This window comes from Onychomys torridus, chromosome 16 (genome assembly GCF_903995425.1).
Source record: "Onychomys torridus chromosome 16, mOncTor1.1, whole genome shotgun sequence".
NCBI lineage: Eukaryota > Metazoa > Chordata > Mammalia > Rodentia > Cricetidae > Onychomys > Onychomys torridus.
Window position 1 is genome coordinate 41,517,372 of NC_050458.1, and position 25,307 is coordinate 41,542,678.

Below are 25,307 nucleotides of genomic sequence, written 5' to 3' on the forward strand. Positions count from 1 at the left end.
AGCGTCTGGTATCTTAGCAACAGCTACTGCTAGCAACAGCTACTGCCTTTCCGTTACTTAGTCTCAAGAGCTGTTACAGCTTGCATCTCTGGGACTGTTCAGGGTAGACATGGCGGGCCTGATGTTAAACGCAAGCAAGCTCTTTTCATCAGAGGGCGACAACTTGGTTCAGGACACAGACTTGTATGATCAGGACAACTATGCCGTCCCAGATCCTGGGGTGCTCTCAGAAAAGAATGGTGAGGGAAGCCGGCGGGTGGTGGGACACACCTTTAATCCCAGCACTCCGGAGGCAGAGCCAGGCGGATCTCTGTGAGTTCGAGGCCAGCCTGGTCTGCAGAGCGAGATCCAGGACAGCCTCCAAAGCTACGGAGAAACCCTGTCTCAAAAACCAGAAAGAAAAAAAGAATGTTGGGGCCACTTACCATTGTCCAGGCACCCCACTGGGAAGCAGATGTTTCTCAGACTGCTCAGTCCTGGAGGTGGAACTTCCTGGGCAGTCCTTGACCCATCATGTCCCTCAGAGGCCTCCTTGTTTGCTTAATACCTCTAGGGTTGGGGCACAAGGCTATAGTGACACCACATCCCCCACTGACTTTCAGACTTGGGTCTGAAGGAGGCACCACAGGACCTACAGCTCTTTACAAATTCCCAGAGGTGGCGGAAAATGACACTGCATTCCCGTGCCCGGCAGCTGTGGCTATACCTGCGTGCATACCTCCATGACATTGTGGAAAAGGTGTGGTTCGTCATGAGGTCTCTGGTTGGGCTCATCCCTGGAGACACTGGGCACCCACTCCATTGGTCCTTTCGAGTTTCCCCAGGCAGAGATGCTCATGCCCCCATTACTCACATGCACATCTGTGTACTCTGGCCTGCAGGAGAAAAGAGCAGAGCTGCGGGTCACCCGAATGACACATGGGCTGGAGCCGCTGCGTCGTCTGGACGTGGCAGCTGGACTGCGCTCAGTAGCGCAGGACCCAGTGGGTGGACGCTTCCTGATACTAGATGGTGCAGGTTACCTGCATCAGCATACCAAGGATGGCTGGGCGCAGGCAAAACTGGAGGCTCCAGTGGTGCTGAATGGGCTAGTGACTGTGCCTGGCCCTCTGGGAGAAGTGGGCCGCTTTGTAGGCTGGGGCCCAGCTGGGCTGACCATATTAGGGCAAGACTTCCGCCCGCTCTGGGTGAGCAAGACACTGAAGGAGGAGCTTCTTTGTTGCTTACCAGTGCCCAGCCAGGGACTGTTGCTTGTGGCCCACGTGGGAGGCAGCGTGGAGCTTTGGAAGTTCCGTTCAGGTGGTCGCCGCCTGGTGTCCTGTGGCTCACCTTTGCAACCACCGCCAGGCTTGTCCGGCTCTCTCAAGCGGCTGGCTCTAGGGCCGGAAGCTGACCACTGCACCCGGCATTGTTTCGCCGCCTATGGCTCGGCGGTGCTCACTTTTGATCTGGACTCCTGGACTCTAGTTAATGTGTGCCAGGATCTGCATAAAACGTGAGGGGAGTCCAGGGACAGGTAGATGGGAGGCAGATCCCCTAAGGAGAGCCAGTTACATCAGGGGCTGTAGGACCCACAGATAGGACCGTGTTGAGTCCACTGGTCCTCCCATTCTCTCACTTCTAGCATCATCTCAGACTTGGAGTACTGTGAGGAGGTGAAAGCCATGGTGACAGCTTCCCGGGACAGTACCGTGAAGGTGTGGGAGGCTGACTGGCAGATCCGCATGGTATTCGTGGGCCACACAGGTGTGCCACAGTCTGGCAGCTCGGGCAGCCCTTCTCTCTTGTCCTGAGCTTGCCCTTCTCCCCTGTTGCTTGCATCCCAGGAACTCCTCCTTAAGCTATGAGGCGCCAAAATGACCAGCACCTTTCCTGCAGGCCCAGTGACGGCTATGACAGTGATCCGGAACAGCTCACTGGTAGTGTCTGCCTCACAGGATGGGACGCTTCGCACATGGGACCTGAGGGCCGCAGCTCAGGTGGGAGAGGTACCGCTGGGTTGCTGGAACCAAGACATATTCTCTGAGAGAGTGAGCCATTTGCTAGCTCCTGCAGGTCCTGGCTGGCCGATGCTCTCTCTGTGCTCCAAGAGCGTGGAGCTGTGGCGTGTGTGTAACATCTATTTGCCATTAGCACAGCTATCAGCGCCGGTGCTCCATGTACAGGTGGCGCCCGCGCTCCCGGCACCAGTGGAGCCGGCTCTGCCCTCTCGCCTTGTTTGCGCCTGTGCGGATGGGTCAGTCTACCTGGTGTCAGCTACTACAGGACGAACTGTGAGTTCACTGCTGCTGGAAGCGGAGGACTGTGCAGTTGGGGTGGTTTATTGTTTGTCTCGAGAAGCGCTGTGGGTGTTGACGCGCTCAGGACACCTCGTGCGCGCCAATGCAGCACGCTGCCCTATGGTTGTAACACACCGCCGGAGTCCACTTCCACCTCCAGCCCCGCAGCCCTGCTGCCTACACCTCTACAGCCATCTCACAGACCCCCGTAGCGCATATGCTTGCTGGCAGATTGTGCACCAGAATCAGGGCGACATGCTCCGCAGTGCCATTGCCTGGGCCTGGAAAAATAAGAACAGGTGGGCACGACAGCTACCTGAGGCTGGGTTAAGGCAAATATGTGGCTGACCCAGCAGCCTCCATCACTTCTCACAGGTTCTTACCAATGATGGGGTACTCAGACGGCACGCTGTCTGTACTGGATTGGCGCACATCACAGATAATCTTTTCTACAGAAGCACACATGCCAGGTCCAGTGACTGCTATTGGGTCCACCTGGAATAGCATAGTGACTTCAGGTCAGTTGCCTTCTCTCCCTCGAAGACAGCCCGGGCGCCCCTGCACCTTCCCAAAGTCCCAACCCTGGCTCCTGCTACCCAAAGGTGGCGACCTGACAGTAAAGATGTGGCGTGTATTCCCATATGCGGAGGAGTGTCTGAGTCTGCTACATACCTTTAACTGTTGCCACCCGGCAGTAATGCTTTGTACTCTGGGCAAGCGCATCATGGTAGGATTTGAGGACCCGGAGAGCGCCACCTATGGCCTGGTGCAGTTTGGCCTAGGTGACAAAATGCGCTATGACCACCGGCCACAGGACGACCCTATGGACCACATCACTGGTGAGAAGATATGGAGTGGAGGTGAAGCCTGTGTCCTTATTCTCAACTGCTTCCTAACCTTAGCTCTGCCCCTAGGCCTGTGCTGCTGCCCCACCCTCAAGCTATATGCCTGCTCCAGCCTGGACTGCACCATCCGAATCTGGACCTGGGAGAACCGCCTGCTACGGTGTGCTGGGGCTCTATCGTGTGGGGGCAGCTAAAGGACAGCCATAAGGTCCCTTCTAACCTAAAGACCAGGGGCTGGACTAAGGGCGACAGGGTCTTGACCCTGTCACTGTCTCAAGGTCCTACTCTGTAAAACAGGGGCTAGACTCTGGGCCCTCTTGCAGGCTCCTGCAGCTGGATGGTGCCCCCCAGGGCCTGGCCTTCTCCAACAACAGTGGAGACCTGGTACTCGCACTAGGTTCCCGCCTCTGCCTGGTGTCCCATGAGCTCTACCTACCTACATCCTATCTGGTTAAGGTATACAGTGAGGTCAAGGGAGTCAGGGTGGGACTGGATGTTGCCCATCACGGATGGTACTGGGAACAGAGCTCTACCTGCTTCTTCAGAAATTCTGTCAGAGGGCCCCTGAAGTGGTGAATGACCCTCCGCTGCCACTCACTGGCTGGAAGTCACTGACATCCTCCCACCTGCAAAGGCTTGCCAGTCTACAAGGAGCAGCCAACCTCAGGTCTGCTGGCAGGCTGCTCAGCTGCTGTGGAGGGTTCTACCCAGCTCTGGGAGCAGGGTTCACATAGCTGTAGGCCCGTAGTGTGAGTTCTCTACACTCCCAAGTCCCTCTGGTATTGCCACATCTCAACCTCAGAATCTTTTCTCCTGGCTGGTCCTTACTTCGGCTTCTAACCTAGCCCACTAGTAATGCCCAGAGTCTCATCTATGCCCGTTTCTACCCACAGTGTGCCCTCGCCCTTCACCCAACAGCAGACAGCAATGCGTCAGCAGCCAGTGTTAGAGGAGGTAGTATCAGTCCTGACCCCTTGCCAGCCCAGTGCCCATCCATGCCCAGTCTCAAGCCACAACCTCTCAGCCTCTGGCCTGAATTCTCATGGTTGCTTGGGAAGCACATGGCAAGTCTTTAAGGAAGCAGGGAATGATCACTGATCTCCACCTCAGGACTTGAAGGATATCATAGCCCGGGATAAAGACCTTCAACAACTGAGACAAGGAACGGCGTTCCCAGCAGCTCGGCCCCAACTTTCCTGGAAGCTGCGCCAGGAAGCCTTTGACAACTACTTACATCTGATCTATGGTTGTGACCTGCTGGTAGGTGTGGGATCAATCCCAGGCCCTACCATGACCTTCCCCCTATCTGACACAAAGCTTCCTGGTTTTTTTTCCTGTCCTAGGACATCAAATCTGGAAGGGAATCTCTGCAGTGGAGTGCTGCCGGCCCCACCACAGAGTCCCAGGACTCGGGGATCCAGCCCATAGCTGCCACCAGTGGTGGGCAGGTTACATTTAGTGAAGATGTTCAGCTAGTGGGCCCACCTTCAGCCCTCCAAACCCCAGGAGCCCCAGGCAGGCGCTTTGCCCGCCCTCCCCGAGTCTCCTTGCCTATTCCACCCATTCACCGGGTGGTGCATAGCCAGGCATCGCAGGTGAGGCCTTCTTCCCTTCCCATCCATGCTTGACACTGTGATTCTCTGCCCTAACCCCCTGTAACTCCTTTCGTACCCTAGCTTCTAGCACGTTCCTCCCTGAGCGATGAGCTGGGCCTTAGTTTGGATCTGCAGGTGCAATGTGATCAGTTTGGAGGAGAGATCACGGACCTGAGCACATCACCTTACTACCTGAAGCAGAGGGTGAGGCCCCTGTTCAAGGGCAGTTCCAGGGACTTTGGTGGCTACACTCTGTTCTTACTCCCTGTCCCTCCCCAGGTTCCCCTGTTGCGGCACAGAAGGCCCCAAGGGCCTCTCTCAAATGTAGGGGGCTTCTTTCCTGCCACCATAGGGCCCCACAAGGTGAGACCTCACCCCTCCTCCCTCCTAGAGGTGGCCTCTTTTAGGGGGTCACTCTTTGCGACCCTATCTCCTTTTGCTGTAAGCCATTGTGAACCAATCTGACCCAAGGGCCATGCCTACCTGAAGCCTATAGGGTCAAGACTTAAGAACCCACCGGGCGGTGGTGTCGCACGCCTTTAATCCCAGCACTCGGGAGGCAGAGGCAAGCGGATCTCTATGAGTTCGAGGCCAGCCTGGTCTACCAAGAGAGATCCAGGGAAAGCTCAAAGCTACACAGAGAAACCCTGTCTTGAAAAACCAAAAAAAAAAAAAAGACTTAAGAACCCTGTGTACCTCTCCAGCCTGGCCAGTTCTGGTGTGGCTATGGGCGTGGACTCCTTGCTACTTTCTCGTGAGCCAAAGGTCTACCACCAGCAGTTGTTTCTGCTCATCGTCCTCCCCCGCAGGAGTGCTACATTCCCTGGAAGGTCGGGGTTCTTGTGCTTCAAGGGAGCCAAGTCCAGTGGAGCCAGTCCCTCATGATTTTCTCATACTTGGTCATACTGGGCGCCCAGGCAGGCCCTAGTCCCTTGCTTAGCACATACCAGGCTCCCATTCAGCCGTATTAATAGTCTTTCCAGCTTGGGGAGGCCTATCAATACATGGACCTCTCTCCAAGTTCCTTTCTTCCTCTCCTGCCCCCTCTACCATGGTTTTTGTAGACACCCGTTTTAGGTTAAGTTCCCTGGAGAGCATGTATGTGATTAGTGCTCACCTCTAGATTCCTCTCTTCATTTACAATTCATATCCCCCCAGATGATCCTTCTGTTGGGTTTTCCAAGCTAAACTGCCCATTTATGTGTTGAGAACAGTCTGGCTTTTGGTGGCCCATGGTTATGGTGCTCCCCAGTTAGGTCCCAGTGATTCTCAACCCAATCTATTGTCCTCCACATCCAGCAACGCACTCAGTCCATCCATTTTCCTGGCTGTGTGCCCAACTCTGTGATACTGCAGCAGATGTGGTTGCATGCAGAGGTCAGCCGCCTTGGCTCCCTAGCAGAACTCTCTACCCCGAGCCAACTCAAGGCAAGTAGTGGAGCTTGGGGTGATCAGGGTGGGCCCTGCTATCTCCACAGCCTGCCACATGTTCTCTCTTGTTCCTCTGCAGCCATCCAGAAGACGGGGTGACCAGTGGCTAAAGCGTCGAAAGCATTCCACTGGCAGGTGGCGAAAGAAACTGATGTACTGGCTTTATAGGTCACGTAAGAAAGGGGAAGACGACAGTGACGAGGAGGAGGAGGAGGACGACGAGCTGGAGCTTGAATGGGTCTCCTCTTCCCCAACTTCTGACGAGCAGCCAGAACCCTGGGAACCAGACACTCAAGTAGGCACTCTAGGCTCTCCTGAAGGGTAAGATTGGTGCTCAGTGGTGGGTTTAAAGCTTCTGTCATTTCCCTTAGGTCTCCAAGAGCTTGGTCAAAAAACCTCACCGGGAAGTCTCCAAGTCCAAGACTCAGTTGGCTCTCCGCCATCATCACAGTGGGCGCTCACTCTGGGAAGAGCGCTATGGGCATTTGCCCAGGTTCCTCCATTATTTTGTTGTCCAGAACTGGTTCAAAAAGCTGTTCCCTATCTTCACCCTGGAGGTTAGGAGACCCTGGGAAGCCCAGGCTGGGGGTAGGGGAGAAGAGAAGGCGGGGCTAACCTGCATGCAGAGTGGAGTTAGGGATGGGCCAGGCTTCAGCAAATCTTCCCACAGGCCTATCCAGAGATGGGCACCATAGAGGGCTTGGCCTCGATGTTTGTGGACTTCCTGCCACAGGCTTCCTGGGCAGAACGAGTGAGTATTCTAAATGCCCTGATGAGGCTGTTTCCTGATATAAGCAATGAACTTCGCAGCCGGCTGCAGGCCAAGCTCTTGTACTTGCTCAACCAAGACCAGCCCCCTAGCCTCCTGGTGAGTACCTCCACAGTAGCTTGTATCCTCACCTACTTCCAGAATCAACCACAATTCCCTGGTTCCAACCCACTCCTGGGCCTAGGACAAGACGCAGAAGCAGTTTGTGATGATGGCGCTGCAGTTGCTCCTGGCCTGCAGCCTGGAGAGCCTTGATGTGGTGTTGGAGATCATGTCCTTCTACCTCTATGCTCCAGAAGACTGTCAGTGAGTTGAGCCCATGCTGGGTTTCCCCTACCAGCTTGGGAAGACTCAGGTTAAGCCTTATTCACCTGTCCCAGGCAAGACCTCAAGAGTCTGCTGGCTAGGCTGGGCCTCCAGGACACACAGGGCATCCTGTTCAAGAAGATGACAGCCTGGGCTGAGAACTTCAACCTTGAGTCCAAGGCCACGATACGTACACAATGTCATCAGAAGCTTGAGGAAATTATTCTCCAGGTCTGGTGGGCCAAGGGCTGGGTGGCTCACCTACTGGGAATCTGTTGCCTTCTTCAGAGGTCTCCCAGGAGACCATTAGTGGGTGCCCATAGGAATGCCCCTGGGTTTTCCCCAACCAGAACATTTCTTGAGAGCTCCCTCACAGCAGAAGGCTTCACTGGGATGGAGGGGACGGGGAGAGGCTGGATGAGGAACCCTCTCTCTGGAGCTATGACTGTAGCAGAAGGAAGTTTCAGAGATACAGGTGCAAGGGTCCTTGCTCCATGGCTCACTCTCCTATAGATGAATAACTTGGAGCAGTCTATAGCCAGTGTTTCTGTGGAGCCTCCCAGGGATGTCTCCTCACAAGCCTCCCTTATCTCTGGGGCACCCTGGCCTGCCTTGAGCACCTCTTGGATACCCTCACGAGCATCAGAACTGTCCTTGCGTATTCAAGAGCTGATGGTGCCTTCACCTGTGTCTTCCCTTGTGGGGCCTGTGGTATCCACCCAAGAACTCCAGGCTGCAAGCACAAAGGTATATTCACACACCCGGCCAACCAAAAGAGTACTTGCCGATGTACTGCTCTCCCTCACGTCTGAAGACCACTTGTGTGTCCCTGTGCCTTCTGCACTAAGAAGGGGGCCATCGCCATTGGAGGAAACACCACTACTGGAAGAAAAACCGCAACTGTTAGAAACAGAATGGTCACGCTTTCAGATAGTGGACCTGTTTCACATTGATGTGCTTAATTTCTTCTGTGAGAAGCACCGGACACAGCAGCAGAGCTTGATGGAGGAGGAGCACTTACATGTCTCACCTCTAGGCCAGATGGGGCCCAATATTGTGGTGCGGCCGCCCCGGGAACCCTGGTGCGCATTGATGGTGGGCATGTTGGGGTGACCCTACCTGGGTCGCAGGAGAAGGTCTGACTGAATCCTCTCCCTTCTTCAGGCTCTATCCCATTCTTCGGCTGCAGGAGACCAAGGAACAAAGCTTTGGGAGGCTTCTCAGGGGTGAGTGGACACAGGGGTAAGAACTGGACCCTAATGCCCCCTCTCCCCATTCAACCTCAGCATACAGCTTCACTTACCTGGTTCCCTGAATCCAGGCCACAGGCTGTACCGCCAGGGCCCAGCTCTTGATGGCTCCCTCCGGGTGCTGAAGCTCCCCCTGCCACGAGTGGAGTTGCAGCCATTTCCCCCGGGCTGGCCTGCACCCCCACGGGCTTTGCCCCCACTGCTCCTGCAGCCCACTCTGCAACGCTACTTTCTGCTCGAAGACACAAACCCAGACACCTATAGTTGACCTGGGGGACGGATAGTCAAGGCTCCATGGCCAACGCCCAGTCCTACCACCTTGGCAAACCATAATAGCATGTTTGGTCTAAATTAAAATATATATACATACACACACACATATATATATATAAATATTTACTTACTCTCTGTATATATACACGTCACTTGTGTGCAAATAAGCATTTGTGCATGCTTATGGAGGCAAAAGATTGGCGTCAAATGTTCATTGTTCTGCCTCCTATTTTTTATTTATTTATTTTTGGTTTTTTGAGACAGGGTTTCTCTGTGTAACAATCCTAGCTATTCTGGAACTCACTTTGTAGACCAGGCTGACATCAAAACTCACCAAGATGCACCTGTCTCTGTCTCCAAGTGGTGGGATTAAAGACTTTTATTTATTTATTTATTTATTTATTTATTTATTTATTTATTTATTTTTAAATGAAAGTCTCTGTACATAGCCCTAGCTGTCCTGGAATTCACTATATAGACTAGGCTAGCCTCCAACTCAGAGTTCCACCCACATCTGCCTCCAAAGTGCTGGGATTGAAGGCATGGGCCACCACGCCTGGTCCTATTTAATTGTTATGCTTGCATGTATGTACCAAGTGGGTCTCAGCAGTAAGGTGTCTGTAGCGAGTACACTAATGACTGAATCAGATGACATTTAAGGAAAAGGAGCCAGTAGGGCAATTCGGTGTGCCCAATTTGGTGCCCTCTTCCCTTTGTTTTCCAGGCCCAGGGACAGAGAGCTGTTTCTCTAGTTTTTTCCTTTGTAGGTTGTAGGTTGCTGTTTTTATGGTTCATATGCTGTCCTGGCTAGATTTTTTTTTTTTTTTTTTTTTTTTTTTGGTCAACTTTATACAAGCTAATTTGAGAAGGACTTCAATCGAAGAAATGCTCCCACCAGACTGGCCTGTGGGCAAGACTGTGGGACTCTGTTCTTGACTAATGATTGATATGGAAGGGCCCAGCTCACTGTGGGTGGTGCCACCCCTGGGTAGGTGGTCTTGGATTGTATAAGGAAGCAGTCTGAGCAAGCCATGAGGAGCAAACCAGTAAGCAACACTCCTCCATAGCTTCTGCTTCAGTTCTTGCCTCCAGGTTCCTGCTTTGAGCTCCTGTTCTGACTTCCCTCAGTGATAGACTGTGACCTGAGAGTATAAATGAAATCAACCCCTTCCTCCCCTTGGCTCACAATTCTAGGCTGCAATCCATCATTGTGAGGAAGTCAAGGGAGCAGGAACCTGGAGCAGCTAGTCACATTACATCCACAGTTAGGAAAAGATGGCAATGATTCATGCATGCTAGTGCAAGTTTGCTTTCTACACTCTTAGAAAACCTAGGATCCCCTTTCTAGGGAATGGTGTCACCCACTGTGGGCAAAGTCTTTCCATTAATTCAGATATCCCCCCACAGACATGTCTATAAGTCAACTTAATCTAGACAGTCCCTCACTGAGACTCCCTTTCCAGGGTGACTATCTTACGCCAAGTTAACAATCAAAGTCAACCATTGTAAGAAGGTTTGGGGCTGTTTTGTTTTGTTTTCTGAGACAATCTCATTCTATAGACCAGGTTAGCCTTAAATTTATGATCTTCCTGCTGCAGCTCCTGAGTTGTGAGATTAGACATGAAGCACTATGCCTAGCTGATTTATTTATCATCTTTGTTTTTATTGACATCTATTAAATATACATAATTATACATAGGTTCTGGGTATCCAAACTCCAGCCCTCGATCGAATGCCTTTAAACCTAGCACTCGGGAAGTAGAGTCAGGCAGATCTCTGAAAGGTCAAGGCCAGCCTGGGCTACAGAGCAAATTTCAAGACAGCCAGAGCTACACAGAGAAACCCTATCTCAAAACACCCCCCCCCCCCCAATCAAACTCCAGTCTTCATGCAATGCAAGTACTTTAGCCACTGGGCCTGTTTAATATAAACTTCTAGAAAACACTCTTTCTTTGGAGGATGAGGCTATTGGATTCCCTGGTTGATATTAGACCCCCTCCCCCTGGTGCCCTAATATCCTTGAGGGAAGGACTGCATGCCAGGCAGCTGGCTAGAATACCCTTATGCCAGCAGTGGCTATTTTGAACATTCCACAGATGTGCAAGGCTAAAATACAATTTCAGCTCCAAGAGGCATGGCTTCGGCAATGACTCCAACAGCTTTGAGGAGGCCTTTCCTAGCAACCATTTATAGCAGATCAAAGGAGACTGTGACTGTTACAAAACACATTAGTGTCTTGATTGGTATAACTACTGTCCTTCTTCATTTGTGTAATGACTTGTTCTGATTGGTGCAAACAGTCCACTTCTGACTATATATAGGCTGTTTAGCTCACAAGCTGGGAGACAATTTTTTTTTTTTTTTTTTTTGAGAGGCCCTTGTGTAGAGCAGATTTGTCTCAAAGTCACTTAGGCGAGGGTGACCTTGGAAATCTGGAGTCCTATCTCAGCTTCCTAAATGCTGGGATTATATCTGGTAGGAGACACTTTTGTTCATTTGTTTGTTTTTTGGAGCTGAGGATCAAACCCTGGGCAAGCACTCTACCACTGAGCTAAATCCCCAACCCTGAGACACTTATTATATTGTCCCATGTGATATTCCAGCATGGGGCAAAGAAAGTCTTTGCCAGAGATCTTTTCTTTTTTTTTCTTTTTTGAGACAGCCCAGAACTCACTATGTGTTATGGAATAATCTTTTTGTACACTGTGAAGATGTCTTTGCTAAGGCATCTTCTGATTCATTTAATAAAAGAGTCGACTGGCTGGTAGCTAGACAGGAGGTATTGGCAGGACAGCAAGACACAGAGGATGCTTGGAAGAAGAAGGGTGGAGTCTCAGGAGATTTGAACAGACACAGAGAAGCAAGATGAATGTGCTGTATGGAAAGAAAGTACCACCACGTGGCAGAGGGTAGATAAGAAATATGGGTTAATTTAAATGTAAGAGTTAGCTAGTAACAAGCCTGAGTTATAGGCCAAGTATTTGTAATTAATAAGTCTTGGAGTGGTTATATTTGGGAGTGGCTGCTGAGACACAGAGAAACTCCACCCACAATTATGCAGACCAGACTGGATTTGAACTCACAGAGATCCACTTGTGCTGGGATTAAAGGTGTGCACCACCGCTGCGTCTGTCCTCTCTCACCTACTTTTCTAGATTTGGATGGGTGAGTATGGCAAAGAAAGAAAGGTAGCAGTGAAGACAGTGGAGACACAGCAGCAGAGCTGCAAAAGAGGCCAAGATGGGGAAGCAGCAGTTGTAACGGGCCTTTCTTTGGCCCACCAGCACCCAAATAATGACAGAGACTTTTTACTAATTATGAAAGTGTGGCTTGTTCCCAGCCAGCTCTTAAAGTGTAAATTAACCTGTTTATATTAACCTATATTCTGCCACGTAGCTTGTTACCTTTCCTCAGTACGGTATGTCCAACTTCCTCTGTGTCTGGCTGGCAAATCTCCCACCTCAGATTATTTTCCAGAATTCCTATCTCTGCCTGGAAGTCCAGCTTATGCTCTCCTGTCTAGCTACGGGCTGTTCAGCTCTTTATTAAACTAATCAGGAGGTGCCTTAGGCTGGTGACGTAAACCAAGAGACACGGGGTTGGGGATTTAGCTCAGTGGCAGCATGCTTGCCTAGCAAGGGCAAGGCCCTGGGTTCGATCCTCAGCTAAAAACAAAAACAAAAACAAAAACAAAAACAAAAAACCCAAGAGACACATCTTTAGACAGTACACATAGAGACTGTCCCCACAAGTAGTAGGGCAGTAATAGAAAAAGTGGCAACTGTGGCTTTAAGAGGCAAGGGTCTTAGCTTCAGGAACTGTATCACTAGCCACTGTCAAAGGCTGGGAAATCTGGACACTTATGCCCACACAAGAGCTATAAACACTTGTTACTATAGCGCTAAGGGTCCCAACAGAACTTAAGGCTGTATAGGATCTGTAACTGTTGCAGCTGCTAGCTATCCCCTTTGCTGTCAGAAGCTGAAGATTGGGAAAGCTGCCAAGGACCAGCCCTGGAAAAACTCACTGACTCAAGAGTTCTATCTTGGGAGAGCAAGGACCTCAGGTTAACTGGTAACAGAGGCATGAGAAGCACCGGATGGAATACCTTCCTGGAAAAGACTCCTGTATCTAAAGGAACTATCTGCTGCTAGGATTATGTAGCTGGGGTCGGTGTCCTCTCACCTGTGCTAACAAATGTGCCAGTAGAAGGTAAAGATAATATGGAGCCACAGGGAAGCCGAACAGCAGAGAGGCGAGGAAGGAAGAAACCAAACAGGGTTCTAGAGAGCTGTGCAACAGTGTCTGTCGCCAGGCTCCCCCAAACCTGCAAACTAGACATTCACTAACCAGTTCCCTTTGTTCAAGCCTGTTTGACCCAGGCTTCTGTCATTGAAGAACTCCTGACAAATGTCCCAAAGTTAGCCTCTCTGTAAAATCAAAGGCTGGTCCAAAGCTGCCTTCTCACCGCGGAGTCCTGCGCTACCCGGTTCTGAACTCGGGCCTAAAGGACAGCAGCAGCAGTCTGGTGACACCAAGGGCCCAGGCTTGCGAGCTTCCAGCTCTGCGTGCTGGCGGCGTGGTTCTGATGCCGCTGGAGGCAGAGCAGCGGATGTGAATCAGTTTGGCTTGGCAAGCAAACAAAAGAGTCGGGAAAGTCGCCGCAAGGACATACATTTTCTGTGGGGTGGTGTGAGGTGGGGTGAAGCGGGGTGGGGAGTGGAAAGGCGTCTGCACCAACTACACGCGCCGTACAACCTGCGAGCGCCTTCACCACCCGGGAGCGAAAGCTCAACAGCGTGGCCCACAATGCCTCGCGCCCAGGCCGGTCCCGCCCCCTTCAGCTAGGTCCTCCGCCTCGGATTGGTCGCAACGACTTCCGCTTTCCCGGAAGTCCGGCCGTATCCCTGGTAGGGTGAACGGCGACTGAAACCGCTGGCGGCATGCGGGGCCCGGGAGTAGTTTCGGGGCTCTCGGATGAGCCAGCATTGTTAGGGCAGGAGGCCGGCGCGGACACGGAGGCGGCGGAGCTCCTGCCCTTCCTGGCGCCCGGCGCGCGGGCAGACCTGCAGGCGGCCGCGGCGCAGCACGTGTTGGCTCTGACTGGCTCGGGCTCGGGTCGTACGCTACTGGCAGGACAGGCAGCGCTGCTGCGGGCTCTAGCCGGGCTTGCGGTGGCCCCCGCCCCGGCTCCTTCCCGCGACGCCTCCCGCGCGCTCGTGAACTTGGCTGCTGACCCCGACCTGCACCGGCAGCTGCTGGCGGCGGACCCGGAGCTGCCTGCCCGCCTGCTGAGCTGCGTGTTGGACCCACAGTGGCCCTGGGCCGAAGAGGCGGCCGCAGTACTGGCCAATCTGACCCGCGAGCTGGCGCCGTGTGCTGCGTTGATGGAGAAGCTGATGGCTGCTGAGCCGGAGCGGCCGGGTCTGGAGCAGCTGGTCAACGCGCTGTGCCTGCCCAGCTACAACGCCGCCGCGCCTCTGCATTACCTGGGGCCGCTGCTCTCCAACCTTAGCCAGCAGGCGGAGGTGCGTGCTTTTCTCCTGGACCCGGACAGGTGAAGCCCAGGCGCCTGCGTGGGCGGGGAGGGGGGTGTGGAAGTGGGCAAGGACAGCAGCGAGTGTGGCCTTCCAACAGGTGCGTGGTCCAACGGCTGCTGCCTCTCACCCAGTACACAGACTCCTCAGTGCGGAGGGGAGGAGTGGTGGGAACACTTCGGAATTGCTGTTTCGAGCATCGTGAGTGACAGGGAGGGGATTGGGCCGCTGTTGGGTGGGGACAGGGCCCTCGGGACCCAGTAGACCGATTCCTTGGTCCCTTTCCATGTTTCCACCTACAGGACACCACACGTGGTTGCTCGGGCCCCAAGTCGACATTCTTCCCTTCTTGCTACTGCCGTTGGCTGGGCCTGAGGAGTTTTCCGAGGAAGAAATGGACAGTGAGTGACTTAGGTGGTTGTCTCAAGGTTGTCTAGGCTGGTTGGAAGGATGCAATGCAAGCAAGGGGAGAGGGAGAATGTGCAGGTCTGGGGTCCCTTCAGAAGCCTTTATGGAGGGGGTTGTGAGACACGCACACACGCACACACGCTTGCGCGCGCACACGAGGCTCACCCAGGCAGGCAGAGCAGGGCTCAGGTGTCCCACACAGCTCCCACCCTCCCTCCTAGGGCTGCCTGTTGACCTGCAGTACTTGTCACCAGACAAGCAGCGAGAGCCGGATGCTGACATCCGAAAGATGCTCATCGAAGCCATCATGCTGGTGAGCAGGGGTCTGTGACGCCGATGCCTCCCCACCACGCATACTGGTATCTGAGTAACCCTTTCCATCTCCCCAGCTGACAGCCACTGCCCCTGGGCGCCAGCAGATACGGGACCAGGGAGCTTACTTGGTCCTTCGAGAGCTATACAACTGGGAGCCGGAGGCTGATGTGCGAATGGCGTGTGAGAAGCTTATCCAGGTGAGCGCAGGGCCAGAAGGGCTAGAGAAGCTGTGCCCACAGCTGCTCACCTGCTTCCTCTGCTTGCAGGTGCTTATTGGTGATGAGCCAGAGGCTGGCATGGAGAACCTGCTGGAGGTGCAGGTGCCTGAAGATGTGGAGCAACAGCTGCAGCAGCTAGACCAGCAAGAACAGCTAGAGCTTGCTCAAGAGCTAAGAGGCAAGGGTACGCGAGGGACCTGAAGCTCCTTGGGACTAAGCGCCAGCTCCAGATCTACCTTTGCCAGTGTTCCCACGGGGTTCTCAAGTAAATGCTCAGTAAATGTTGAGAAGCCCAAGGACACTGCCCAGTCCTGTGCCCCGTGGCGACCCGCAAGGATGCAAGTTCTTCAGTGCTGCACTGTTGAGCCGGAGCTGGCCAGGTCCCGTGCCATGGCTGCCTACATATGAGGCAGGAGGCCGGCGACCACTGGAGCGATGAGGAGCCTGTTCCTAGACCGCGGAAGGGCTGGACTGAAAACCCCGCACGCCCTGGTCAGCCAGCAAGAGCGTTTCACTCCTGAAGGATCTGGGTTGGTTTAGAGGAACAAAGAGTGTTGTGAGCCCCAACCTTTGGAGTCCTTCTGCCTTCCTTGCCCAAGACCTCCTTGAACCACAGACCACACTTGCATCCTAGGGTCTTTCTAGGATGCTCTGCCCTTCTAGGCCTGTCTTTGGATCACTTACTGGGTACGGTTTCCCTTTGGCTATCAGTTTCTCTGCTCCGCCTGTGATACTGGCCCCTGCCTTTATTTTTGGTTAGCCATCTTAGTCCCATGTTGAATTGGTCTTAGCCATTTAGACAGAACCTGCTTCTCAGTTAGCTTCCTTGAGTCTCAGTTGCCTTTCGTGACATCCAGACCCTCCTACTGGGCACACCTTGCCCACCTCTGCAGAGATTCACCTGGGTGTTCCTGCAGCATTTATCCCTACACAATCCTACCCCCAACTTTCGGAGCCTACTCCGTCTATGCAGTGCTTCTTCCTCATTCTATAGACACCATGGCAAGTCTTGCCCCATGTGTCCCCTTGTCTGAGCCACAGATCTTGATCTACCTGTGTGAAGCTTTTGTATGCTGTTCCCTCTCCTCAGCAGTGGGTCCTCCCAGGTACCTGGGGCCTATAGTCTTCATGAGAGTTTGTGGTATCTAATCCATACCTCTGAAGCTGGAAAACTGTTTTGTTATGTGTTGTTCTGCCATGGCTTAGTGTTTCATTGGGTACCATGCCTTCCCTCCACGATGCCCTCTGGGCCTCTGTTAAAGCTTTGATACTCTAGGTACGTGTGCTGTGTAGACTGGTGTTTTCCCTCTGACCCAGATCCCAAGGAGGTAACGGTGGAGCTCCAGCCCACTGAGGTACCCAGAGGCCACCTGCCCTCCCTGTGTAGACGGCTGCATCCTCAGCTCCACAGAAAAACATCTTTATCTGCCCACACCTACCCACCCTCAATTGACCAGATAGTGCCCAGGCTTGTTCCTCTTGGGGACTGTGGGGCATAGAGAGTGGCCACCTGCCATCGAGTGCCATAGCCCAAGACTGGTAGAAGCTATTCCTCTGGTGCAGGCTTCCAGGTGCTAAACGCCTGGGCCAGAGACACTCTCCTTAGAGATGTCCCGCCTCTGGAGGTGCTGTAGCTTCTGCTTCTGGTACACGGTATCTCTGCCCGACTCTGTGTGGCCGGAGGCTTTTGCTGACTGGGAATGCTCCTGTTCTGCAATGAAGCAAAGCACAGTGTCATGGAGAATGTTAGAGGCACTGTCTGCAGCCCAACAAGTCGCCCGTGAGCCGTGCCCCACCTGGAGCGGCACCAAGTGTAGAGGACAGTGTGTGTTCTGCAGGCAGCATCCAGCAGTGAGCAGCCACCTGCTGTAGGCCCAGGCGTGCACATGGATGCAGCTGAAGCAGCCCTCTGATCAGGTCCCGACACTCTACAGGGGAGGGCTCACCGCTGGAGCCTGTCCGTAACCCTGACCCTCACCCACTACTGCCAGAAATGGTGGCTACTTGAGAAGGGTCCTTTCTAGTCTGGCAAAGGTTCGGGGCTTCTGCCCATTGTTAAAGGGGACTGAGGCACAGATAACGATGCAGTATTCTGGATTATGTTAACATTCAATAGGATGGCACTCAGTCAGTCCCAACCTCAGCCCAGCTTCCCAACATGCAGTGTATGGGTGGTACTTTTCCAGCCTATGGGGTAGGGTGATATACCATATCATTCTCTTTGCTGTGGTGCTGGTCTCTGGCTGCTCTCCAGGCCTGAGCTGGGCCTTGGAAGGAGCATGGAATGGTGTTTCTCACCTGGGGACAACCCTGGCTTGAAGACAGGACCACGACGAATCAGGTGCAGCATGCGATGGGGTTGGTGTTCTTTGAAGGGCAGCTTCCCAGACACCATGGCATGAAGGATGATCCCTCTGGGGACGCAACTTCCTCAGGGTGTCGCCCCTCCTAAGCCCACCCACGGATCCTGCAGGGCTCACCTGGGGTACTCACAGACTCCACAGATCAGCCTGCTCACCATTGTACTTCTTGCTCATGAGGATCTCTGGGGCAGTATAAGCCACAGAGCCACAGAAGGTGCTCAGCAGTGAGTTCTTGAGCCCCACGCAGTTGGCAAAGCCAAAATCTGCACACAGTATTCAGGCAGGGCAAGGCAACACAGGTGATGGACAGGTTGGGACAATGGATTCAAGAGGCTATCTGTTAGGATGGTGGGGTCAGGGTAGGGAGCTCTGAGTGTATGTTAAAAAGATGGGAGTGAAGGAGAAATTAGGCAGGGCCTCCTGTGGATGTCGATCAGGTTTGGGCTGAAGGTAGGAGCTGAATTCAGGCTTTTTGGAAGAGCTAGAGGTCAGAGCTGAGGACAAGAGCCTATGTGGGACAGGAAGTTTTAGGTAGGAGTCCAGAAGTAAACTGAACTGAGGAAGCCGTGTGGGCTCACCTGTCAGCTTTAGGAAGCCCTGGTCATCCAACAGGATATTCTCACATTTCAAGTCTCTGTGGGAGAAGGGAATATGGGGCTGGGCTCAAGTGGGTCAGCAGACACCCAGCTAGGCAGGTAGGCCAGATGACACCCTCACCGGTGTACAATGCCGGCATTGTGGCAGTGGGCCACAGCGCTGACCAGCTGCCAGAACAGCCTTCGGGCCTCTTCCTCCTCTAGCCCTGGGCAACATCGGAGGTCTGACACTGCATTGATATGCTCCAACAGGTCACCTCGGGCTGCCAACTCCAGTACCAGGTAGGAGCGCTGACTGTTTTGGTAGGTCTCATATAACTGCACCTACCGAACACCCCCATGCCCCATGTACACTGTCATCCTGAGGAAGGCCTGGGCCAAGTGCTGGGACTGTCCCATATACTAGACCCCAGTTGCAGGGTGAGTGTGGGCTCTGTATTCAAGGGCAAAAGGGAGGTTTTCCAAGTAGGGGGGTGGGGAGCCAAGCATGGAGTGGACGGCAGGCATGGTGAGGACTGTCTTACTATGTGAAGGTGCTTGTAGGTGGCATTGAGTGATGAAATCTCACGGGGCAGGAACTTTCTGGAGTACTCCACTGGGGCTTCAGCCATGGACACAATCTTAATAGCCACCTGAGAAAGGTGGAGAGTGGTCAACTGGGTAAAAGCTCCCTAGAATAGGCCCACTGTTCTTTACACACATTGCTGAACTCCCAGGGACTGGGTGAGCAGTACCCTCGAAAGGTGGTGCCAGCCCCACTTTCTTTTTGTCCTGGGCACATATATGTTTGAGGGGTTGGGGGGAACAGAGCATGGGGGAGCTGAGAAGAAATAGGACCTAGGAGGGAGGCCCCATAGAGGAAGCTAGGGTAGCTGGAAAGTACCTGAGGGTTTAGGACATAGGCCTGCTGGGAACCCACAGAGAAAGTGGCAGGCCTCCCTCACCATAGTGTGGTGCTTGGCCCGCAAGTCAGAGGCTAGCCTAGGATTGTGCTTCATTCGCTCACGTGTTGCATAGGCTAGGTAGACCTTGGAGAACGAACCAGAGCCTATCTTCTTGGAGGAGAGCAGATAACCATTGTTCATGCATTCTTGAGCCTGTTCCGTGAAGATCCTCTCATCCAGCTTGCGCCGGCTGTTGCTCCTCGTGGAGGGCAGGGTGCCACAGAAGGGGGCTTGGCGGGCCAGCTTACTGTCCATCAACAATTGAGACACAGCTGAGATCTAAACTCGTTTCCGAGGGCAGGGCCTGGGGAAGCGGGAGGCCGGGTGGGACCTGAATTCCCTTGGAGAAAACAGCCAGTTTTCTGAAGACTTAATGTGCTTGAGGCTAAGAGCATAGGTTGAGAGGCTGGGGGAGGCGGGGAAGCTAACACAGCTCTGGACTGATTGGAGAGTGAAGACTCCAGGGAACTGGGTATAGGTTCTAGAATAGAAGGTTCTAGAGATGCGCCTGCATTGTGCCCTCAAAGTTATCATCTTTAGACCTGTCATCTCTGAGGCTGTCTTACTGGATTAGCTTTATCCAATGCTGTGCTCTTTTTCTGTAGGGTGAGAACTCACATGAAGGGCTAGCACTAGGGTGAGGCTTTTGTGGGCTCCTCTACATGTGATTGAATATAAAAGACATTTTTAGGATTTAGTTTTCATTATTTGTGTGTGTGTGTGTGTGTGTGTGTGTGTGTGTGTGTGTGTGTGTGTGTGTAGAGACAGAGAGAGGGAGACACCGACCCCATAGAAGTTTTGTATCTCCTGGAGCTGGAGTTTTGGGTCCCCTGCCAAAGCAGTATGTGTCCTTAATTGCCGAGCCATCTCTCCAGCCGCTATACAAAGCTTTCAAAGAAGTTGGAAGTTGGGTGGTGGTGGCACACACCTTTAGTCCAGCACTCGGGAGGCAGAGGCAGGTGGATCTCTGAGTTTGAGGCCAGCCTGGTCTACAGAGCAAGTTCCAGGACAGCCAGAGCTACACAGAGAGACCCTGTCTCGAAAGAACAAAACAAAAATTGGAAAGGTTAAGTCCTCTAAGGATATAAAGAGGTCAAACGAGATCAGCCACTGTTTTATTCTTTGAGGGGGTGCCAAGGCCACAGCTAAATGAATCAGAAGTGGCAAGAGTCCAGGATCCTCTATCCTGGTCTTTCTCTACTAGATCTTGATTTTTGACTCAGGCTAGACCTGCTGCAGGAAGCCTACCACCTAGATCTCGCTTCAGGCTTGAACACTTCAGGGCAAGCAAAGGCCACCTCCTCAGACTACTCTGCCAGGGCATGGAATCTCCCATCACTTCTCCCTTGTTTTGAACTCCAGAGTCGCAGCTGACCTTTACCTAGCATGTGCCTTATGCCAGTTGCTACTCTAAGAAGTCATCTTAGCTACATCTCTCTGATTCCCTGAACACTTCTATGTGTAGTAAGTCTTTTTCTTTGGGCTGCCAGCTTGCAAATAATGACATGAAGACTTACTAATTATGAAAGCTTAGGCTTGCCCCACTAGCCCTTATAACAAATTAACCGGGGCTGGAGTGATGGCTCAGTGGTTAAGAGCACTAACTGCTCTACCAGAGGACCCTGGTTCAATTCCCAGCACCCATATGGCAGCTAACAACTGTCTGTAACTCTAAGATCTGACACCCTCACATAGACATACTTACATACACCAATGCACATAAAATAAATTGTTTTTTAAAAAAAGAAATTAACCTGCTTTTATTAATCTACATTTTACTATGTGGCTTTTTACCTTGCCTTTATTCTGTGTGTCTAACTCTCTCCATGTCTCATTGGTGTCTTCTCTGGGCCTCGATCTCCTCCTCTTCCTCTCTGTCCCTAGAAATCCCACCCATACCTCCTGCCTAGCTATTGGCTGTTCAGCTTTTTATTACACCAACCACAGCAATACATTTTCACACATTGTACAAATATCCCACAACAGAAGTGCCAGAGGTAGTTAATACCCAGGATTTCAAATCTGAATGCAATGAAACAATACATGTTTTACAGATGATGAAACTGAGGTCTCTGCTGTGAGCTGGAGGAATCAGCATATTGACTAGTGGGCAGCTGTCCTGAGACTATTCTTAAATGCCTGAAACATGATAGAAGTCTAATGAGCCTTGGAGACTTGTGTCTTCCTGAACTGAAGTCTATAGGTGGATGCAGCAGGCCTTTACAATAAGGCTTTGGAATAGCCTGGCCTGAGCTGTCAGGAGTATTCTCTCATCCATGTTGTCCTGTGAATTTTTGAAATGAATGGCTTGTTGCTACAGTCCTTGTCTTGGACAGAAAAGAAATATAGAAAATATGGACACAGTCACTGTCCTGTGGTTTAATCTGGAGTTTAGGTAAAAGGAGATTGTTCCTGGGTATTTAATACAGGTTAGCAATCCAAGAGTTGGGAGGACTGTGGGTACATTCACCATTGGGTGAGGGTGGTTGAAGGTGGGTGGCCATTTTACATCTAGAGGAAAAGTCATGATTCTGTCCAGGCCCACCAGTGCCATTGAGCTGCTGTTCTCTAATCACAGCCCTTTGACCTTCCTGGTTCCCACCTGTGCCAGAACCCAAACAGAAGCTAGCAAACACCTCTCTTCCCATCTTCCTCCCCTTCATTTCTTGTTTGTTTGTTTTGTTTTGTTTTTGAGCTGAGGATCAAACCCAGGGCCTTGCGCTTGCTAGGCAAGCACTCTACCACTGAGCTAAATCCCCAACCTTTTTTATTTTTTTAATAATTTTTTTTTATTATTATATATACCACGTTCTGTCTGCACGCATCCCTGCAGGCCAGAAGAGGGAACCAGATCTCATTACAGATGGTTGTGAACCACCAAGCGGCTGCTGGGAACTGAACTCAGGACCTTTGGAAGAGCAGTCGGTGCTCTTAACCTCTGAGCCATCTCTCCAGCGCCCCCCCCCCCCCTTTTTTTTTTTTTTTTTTTTTTTGAGGCAGGTTTTTTTGTTTGTTTGTTTTCTCGTACCCCCGTCCTGGGACTCACTCTATAGACCAGACAGGCTTCAAACTCACAGAGATCTGTCTGCCTCTGCATCCCAAGTGCTGGGACTAAAGGTGTGTACCACCATCATCGCCCAGTAAAATTTCTGCATGCCTGTGCTTTTGTGTGTGGAGGGAGGTATGTACACTTGAGTGTGGAAGCCTGTGCAGCTTAGAAGCTTTTTTTTTTTTTTTTTTTTAAATGTGCATTGGTGTTTTGCCATGGAACTGGAGTTACAGACAGTTGTGAGCTGCCATGTGGGAGCTGGGAACTGAACCCAAGTTCTCTGGAAGAGTATTCAATGCCCCTAACCTCTGAGCCATCTCTTCAGCCTTGCTTAGAAGCTTTGATTCCACCTGGAGCTCAGAGTTACAGCTGGTTGTGAGCTGCCTAATGTGGGAGAGAGCAGAATGTGCTCTTAACTGCTGAGCCATCTCTCCAGTCTGTAGCTGTAAGTTTCTTGGGTCTCCCTCCCTGTAGCCCCCCCCCCCCCACCCCATGCCCCAGCCACTTGGACCCAAGTAAACACACAGAGGCTTATATTATTACAAACTGTATGGCCTATGGCAGGCTTCTTGCTAGCTAGCTCTTATAACTTAACCAATTTCAATTTATCTATAAGTAGCCATGTGGCCATGGCTTACTGGTACCTTCACATCTTGCTTCTCCTGGTGATGCTGGCATCTCTCTGGACTCCGTCTTTCTCTTTCCTGTCTCTCTCCTTCGATTTCCCACCTGCCTCTAAGCTGCCTTGCCATAGGCCAAAGCAGCTTATTTATTAACCAATGGGAACAACATATATTCACAGTGTACAGAAAGACATCCCCCAGCAGCAGTCCCTTTGCATTGTCTTTGTCCTCTTCTCTATCTGCACCCTTATTAGTCCATCAGCTCCACTGTGTTTTATTCAGTACCTCACATGCTGGGCTTTGTCCTAAATAATAAGAGTAAAAATTAAGTTGTGAGCCTGGCGGTGGTGGCGCAGACATTTAATCCCAGCGCTCAGGAGGCAGAGCCAGGTGGATCTCTGTGAGATCCAGGACAGGCACTAAAACTACACAGAGAAACCCTGTCTCGAAAACAACAGCAACAACAAATTAAGTTGTGGTACATGCTGGGCAGCTTGTGTGCTTGGAGACGGAAAAGGTGACTGATGTGGCTGTGGAGGGGCACAGGACCAGTGGGGCATGTTGGGCTATTGCCACAGAAGTGCCACTGCGAGGCTTTTCAGGCTGGAGAGGGAGTTGTCGAGGTGTGAACTTGGAGAAGACCTCCTTCCCTGGCAGTTAGCCTAGTTAGTTCCTTCTATTTTCTGACATCTTCCTGGGCCATGACTGCATCTGCAGAATGCTCCACTCTCTTGCCCATATATATCCTTTCTCTCTGGGCTCTGTCCTCACAACAGGAATAGATTCAAGTCCCTCCTACCGTGGAAAAAGGATATCAGGTCTCAGTGTTTGCCTCTTAGAACCCTCAGCCAGTTGCCCTCCAGGACTCTGTTCAACCACAACTTGATTTCGATATCTAACATATTCTGTCTGGCCTGGATATGTGGTAGCGAACTGCTTCCTTTTTCTCAACCAGCTCTTTTGGTTCTTTTGTTTTCAGAACACTGCTTACAACTTTGTTTGGTTTACACATCTCTGGGTGATTTCAACCTCTGGTTCTTTGCGGGTGCCCAGTCTTTCCAGCATATTCTTCCCCCAACTCTCTCAGGTGCAAGCCCTTACCACCTTTGCTTTCTTGGCCCCCAAACCAAACCCCTTCCCAATGTTTCCTATATCCTGTAGTATGCCTTACTATTCCTTTGTTTATTCACCTCTTTCCAGGCTTTTAGAGGCTTTGGTTTCACCTGGAGCTGGACATTACAACTCTCTGTGAGCTGCCCAGGTACTGCGACATGATCATCTTGATTTCCAAGGTCCTGTTGATATGTTGGATAGGTACCTCTGATGGGCATGGGCATATGTACCTGTTGTTTAGGGGTCCGTGAACTAGGTGTTGAGAATATGACAATACCAGGACTCACTCTCTCTCTCTCTCTCTCTCTCTCTCTCTCTCTCTCTCTCTCTCTCTCTCTCTCGTTTTGTCATTTTCGAGACAGGGTCTCACTTTGTAGCCCTGGCTGTCCTGGAACTCAGTCTGTAGACCAGGTTGACCTCCAACTCCTAGGGATCCACCTGCCTCTGCCTCCCGAAGGTGGGGATTAAAGACGTGCACCACCACTCCGCGGCCGCTGGGGCTTTCTGCTGTTGTAAGCGGATCCTTGTCTCGAGGACAGCGCTTGCGCAGACGGCCCCTGGCGCAGCAGCAGCCCTCGTGAAGCGGTCACCGGACTGCCGTGGGCACTCGGCTGAGTATAAGGAGGAGTCAGTGTACCTAGGCGCTCTAGGGCGTGGCCTGTGAGGGCGGGGCTAGCGTGAGGGACAGAACTCTGACCAGTGAGCGTGGAGATCGCATGGAGGCGGGGCCAGATCGCCGCGCGCCAGGCCGCAGTTGGCCAGAGGGCTGCGGGGACGGGCTTGGCGCGCAGCTCCGCCCACTGTGGGCCGCTTTGGGCACGGAGGGCGGCTCCCTGGCGGTGGCGGCGGCGGCGGCAGCTCCTCAGGTAAACGGCTTGTTGAGGCTGATCTTTGGTGGCGGAGGCCGGGCACCGATTGGGGGACTTGGACCAGAGAGCCTGGGGCCTTCCCTTCTGCCAGCAGCGCGAGAAGCTGTGTCAGGAGGCGTCTCCCCAAGGTCAGCGGGCCGGTGCCAGGGGTCCTGGGAGCTCTCAGGTGCGCCCAGTGGGCCCGGCTTCGCGCGTTACACCTGGAAGAGACCCGGGAGCTTGCGATTCCATTCTTCCGCGTCAGACATCGGCGCGTGGACCCCAGACCCTGGCTCCCTGCTTTCTGGTGGGTCGCGTGGTCCGTGTCCTAGCCCCTTCCGGGAACTCGGTGGTTCCAAGACCCGGGTCCTCTCTGGCGTAGGGCTGCGTGTCTTTGAGCTCCACAGCTGGGCCACCGGCATTTGTCTCTCAGGAAACTGAGCCTTCCTTCGGAGACTTGCAAAACCAGTGCGTGCCGCAGCCACTAGTCTTTCTGTGTTCTCTTTTCGATTAAAGGAGGCGGTCTAGAGCAGGAAGGTGATTTG

At 52.5% G+C, this 25,307-nt stretch overlaps 4 protein-coding genes across 8 annotated transcripts in view; 3 read left to right on the forward strand and 1 right to left on the reverse strand.

The window, feature by feature from the left end:
• Nucleotides 1-109: 109 nt before the first annotated feature.
• Wdr97 (WD repeat domain 97) lies at nt 110-8,743 on the forward strand. Its single transcript, XM_036207586.1, has 24 exons — nt 110-239; nt 603-739; nt 882-1,495; nt 1,625-1,746; nt 1,879-2,578; nt 2,655-2,797; nt 2,882-3,118; nt 3,194-3,284; nt 3,448-3,580; nt 3,670-3,791; nt 4,018-4,078; nt 4,235-4,384; nt 4,468-4,719; nt 4,801-4,923; nt 4,999-5,082; nt 6,019-6,156; nt 6,242-6,445; nt 6,522-6,707; nt 6,821-7,018; nt 7,104-7,225; nt 7,300-7,456; nt 7,739-8,307; nt 8,390-8,451; nt 8,547-8,743. The coding sequence occupies exons 1-24, from the start codon at nt 110-112 to the stop codon at nt 8,741-8,743; spliced, it is 4,932 nt and encodes a 1,643-aa protein (XP_036063479.1).
• Nucleotides 8,744-13,643: 4,900 nt separating this feature from the next.
• Hgh1 (HGH1 homolog) lies at nt 13,644-16,505 on the forward strand. Its single transcript, XM_036208286.1, has 6 exons — nt 13,644-14,305; nt 14,386-14,486; nt 14,588-14,686; nt 14,915-15,006; nt 15,083-15,205; nt 15,275-16,505. Exons 1-6 carry the CDS (start codon nt 13,692-13,694, stop codon nt 15,425-15,427), a joined length of 1,182 nt encoding a protein of 393 aa, XP_036064179.1. The 5' UTR covers nt 13,644-13,691; the 3' UTR covers nt 15,428-16,505.
• A 135-nt stretch (nt 16,506-16,640) lies between these two features.
• LOC118596788 (testis-specific serine/threonine-protein kinase 5-like) lies at nt 16,641-19,588 on the reverse strand. Its single transcript, XM_036207671.1, has 8 exons — nt 19,130-19,588; nt 18,710-18,817; nt 18,307-18,509; nt 18,168-18,223; nt 17,720-17,852; nt 17,525-17,640; nt 17,023-17,154; nt 16,641-16,937 (listed from the first exon to the last, which is right to left on the reverse strand). Exons 1-8 carry the CDS (start codon nt 19,382-19,384, stop codon nt 16,801-16,803), a joined length of 1,140 nt encoding a protein of 379 aa, XP_036063564.1. The 5' UTR covers nt 19,385-19,588; the 3' UTR covers nt 16,641-16,800.
• A 5,060-nt stretch (nt 19,589-24,648) lies between these two features.
• Nucleotides 24,649-25,307, forward strand: part of Mroh1 (maestro heat like repeat family member 1) — an 82,818-nt gene continuing 82,159 nt past the window's right edge. For 2 of the 5 annotated variants that reach the window (XM_036208794.1, XM_036208795.1), the window contains exon 1: nt 24,656-24,780. The gene's annotated coding sequence lies outside the window, so the exon portion shown is untranslated. Of the gene's footprint in view, nt 24,781-25,002; nt 25,070-25,307 lie in introns of those variants that run through there. The other 3 variants (XM_036208796.1, XM_036208792.1, XM_036208793.1) reach the window with 3 other exon arrangements.

What these genes read in the sequence shown, in the direction of transcription:
- Wdr97 (XM_036207586.1), top strand. Translation starts at nt 110, where the DNA reads ATGGCGGGCCTGATGTTAAACGCAAGCAAGCTCTTTTCATCAGAGGGC. An exon ending in AGCAGCCAGTGTTAGAGGAG is followed by an intron (nt 4,079 to 4,234) that starts GTAGTATCAGTC and finishes TCTCCACCTCAG; the next exon opens with GACTTGAAGGATATCATAGC. An exon ending in TCCCTATCTTCACCCTGGAG is followed by an intron (nt 6,708 to 6,820) that starts GTTAGGAGACCC and finishes ATCTTCCCACAG; the next exon opens with GCCTATCCAGAGATGGGCAC.
- Hgh1 (XM_036208286.1), top strand. Translation starts at nt 13,692, where the DNA reads ATGCGGGGCCCGGGAGTAGTTTCGGGGCTCTCGGATGAGCCAGCATTG. An exon ending in GAATTGCTGTTTCGAGCATC is followed by an intron (nt 14,487 to 14,587) that starts GTGAGTGACAGG and finishes TTCCACCTACAG; the next exon opens with GACACCACACGTGGTTGCTC. An exon ending in TTCCGAGGAAGAAATGGACA is followed by an intron (nt 14,687 to 14,914) that starts GTGAGTGACTTA and finishes CCTCCCTCCTAG; the next exon opens with GGCTGCCTGTTGACCTGCAG.
- LOC118596788 (XM_036207671.1), bottom strand. Translation starts at nt 19,384, where the DNA reads ATGGACAGTAAGCTGGCCCGCCAAGCCCCCTTCTGTGGCACCCTGCCC. An exon ending in CAGGCTGATCTGTGGAGTCT is followed by an intron (nt 17,641 to 17,719) that starts GTGAGTACCCCA and finishes TTGCGTCCCCAG; the next exon opens with AGGGATCATCCTTCATGCCA. An exon ending in CAAGCCAGGGTTGTCCCCAG is followed by an intron (nt 17,155 to 17,524) that starts GTGAGAAACACC and finishes CCTCCCCTGTAG; the next exon opens with AGTGTCGGGACCTGATCAGA.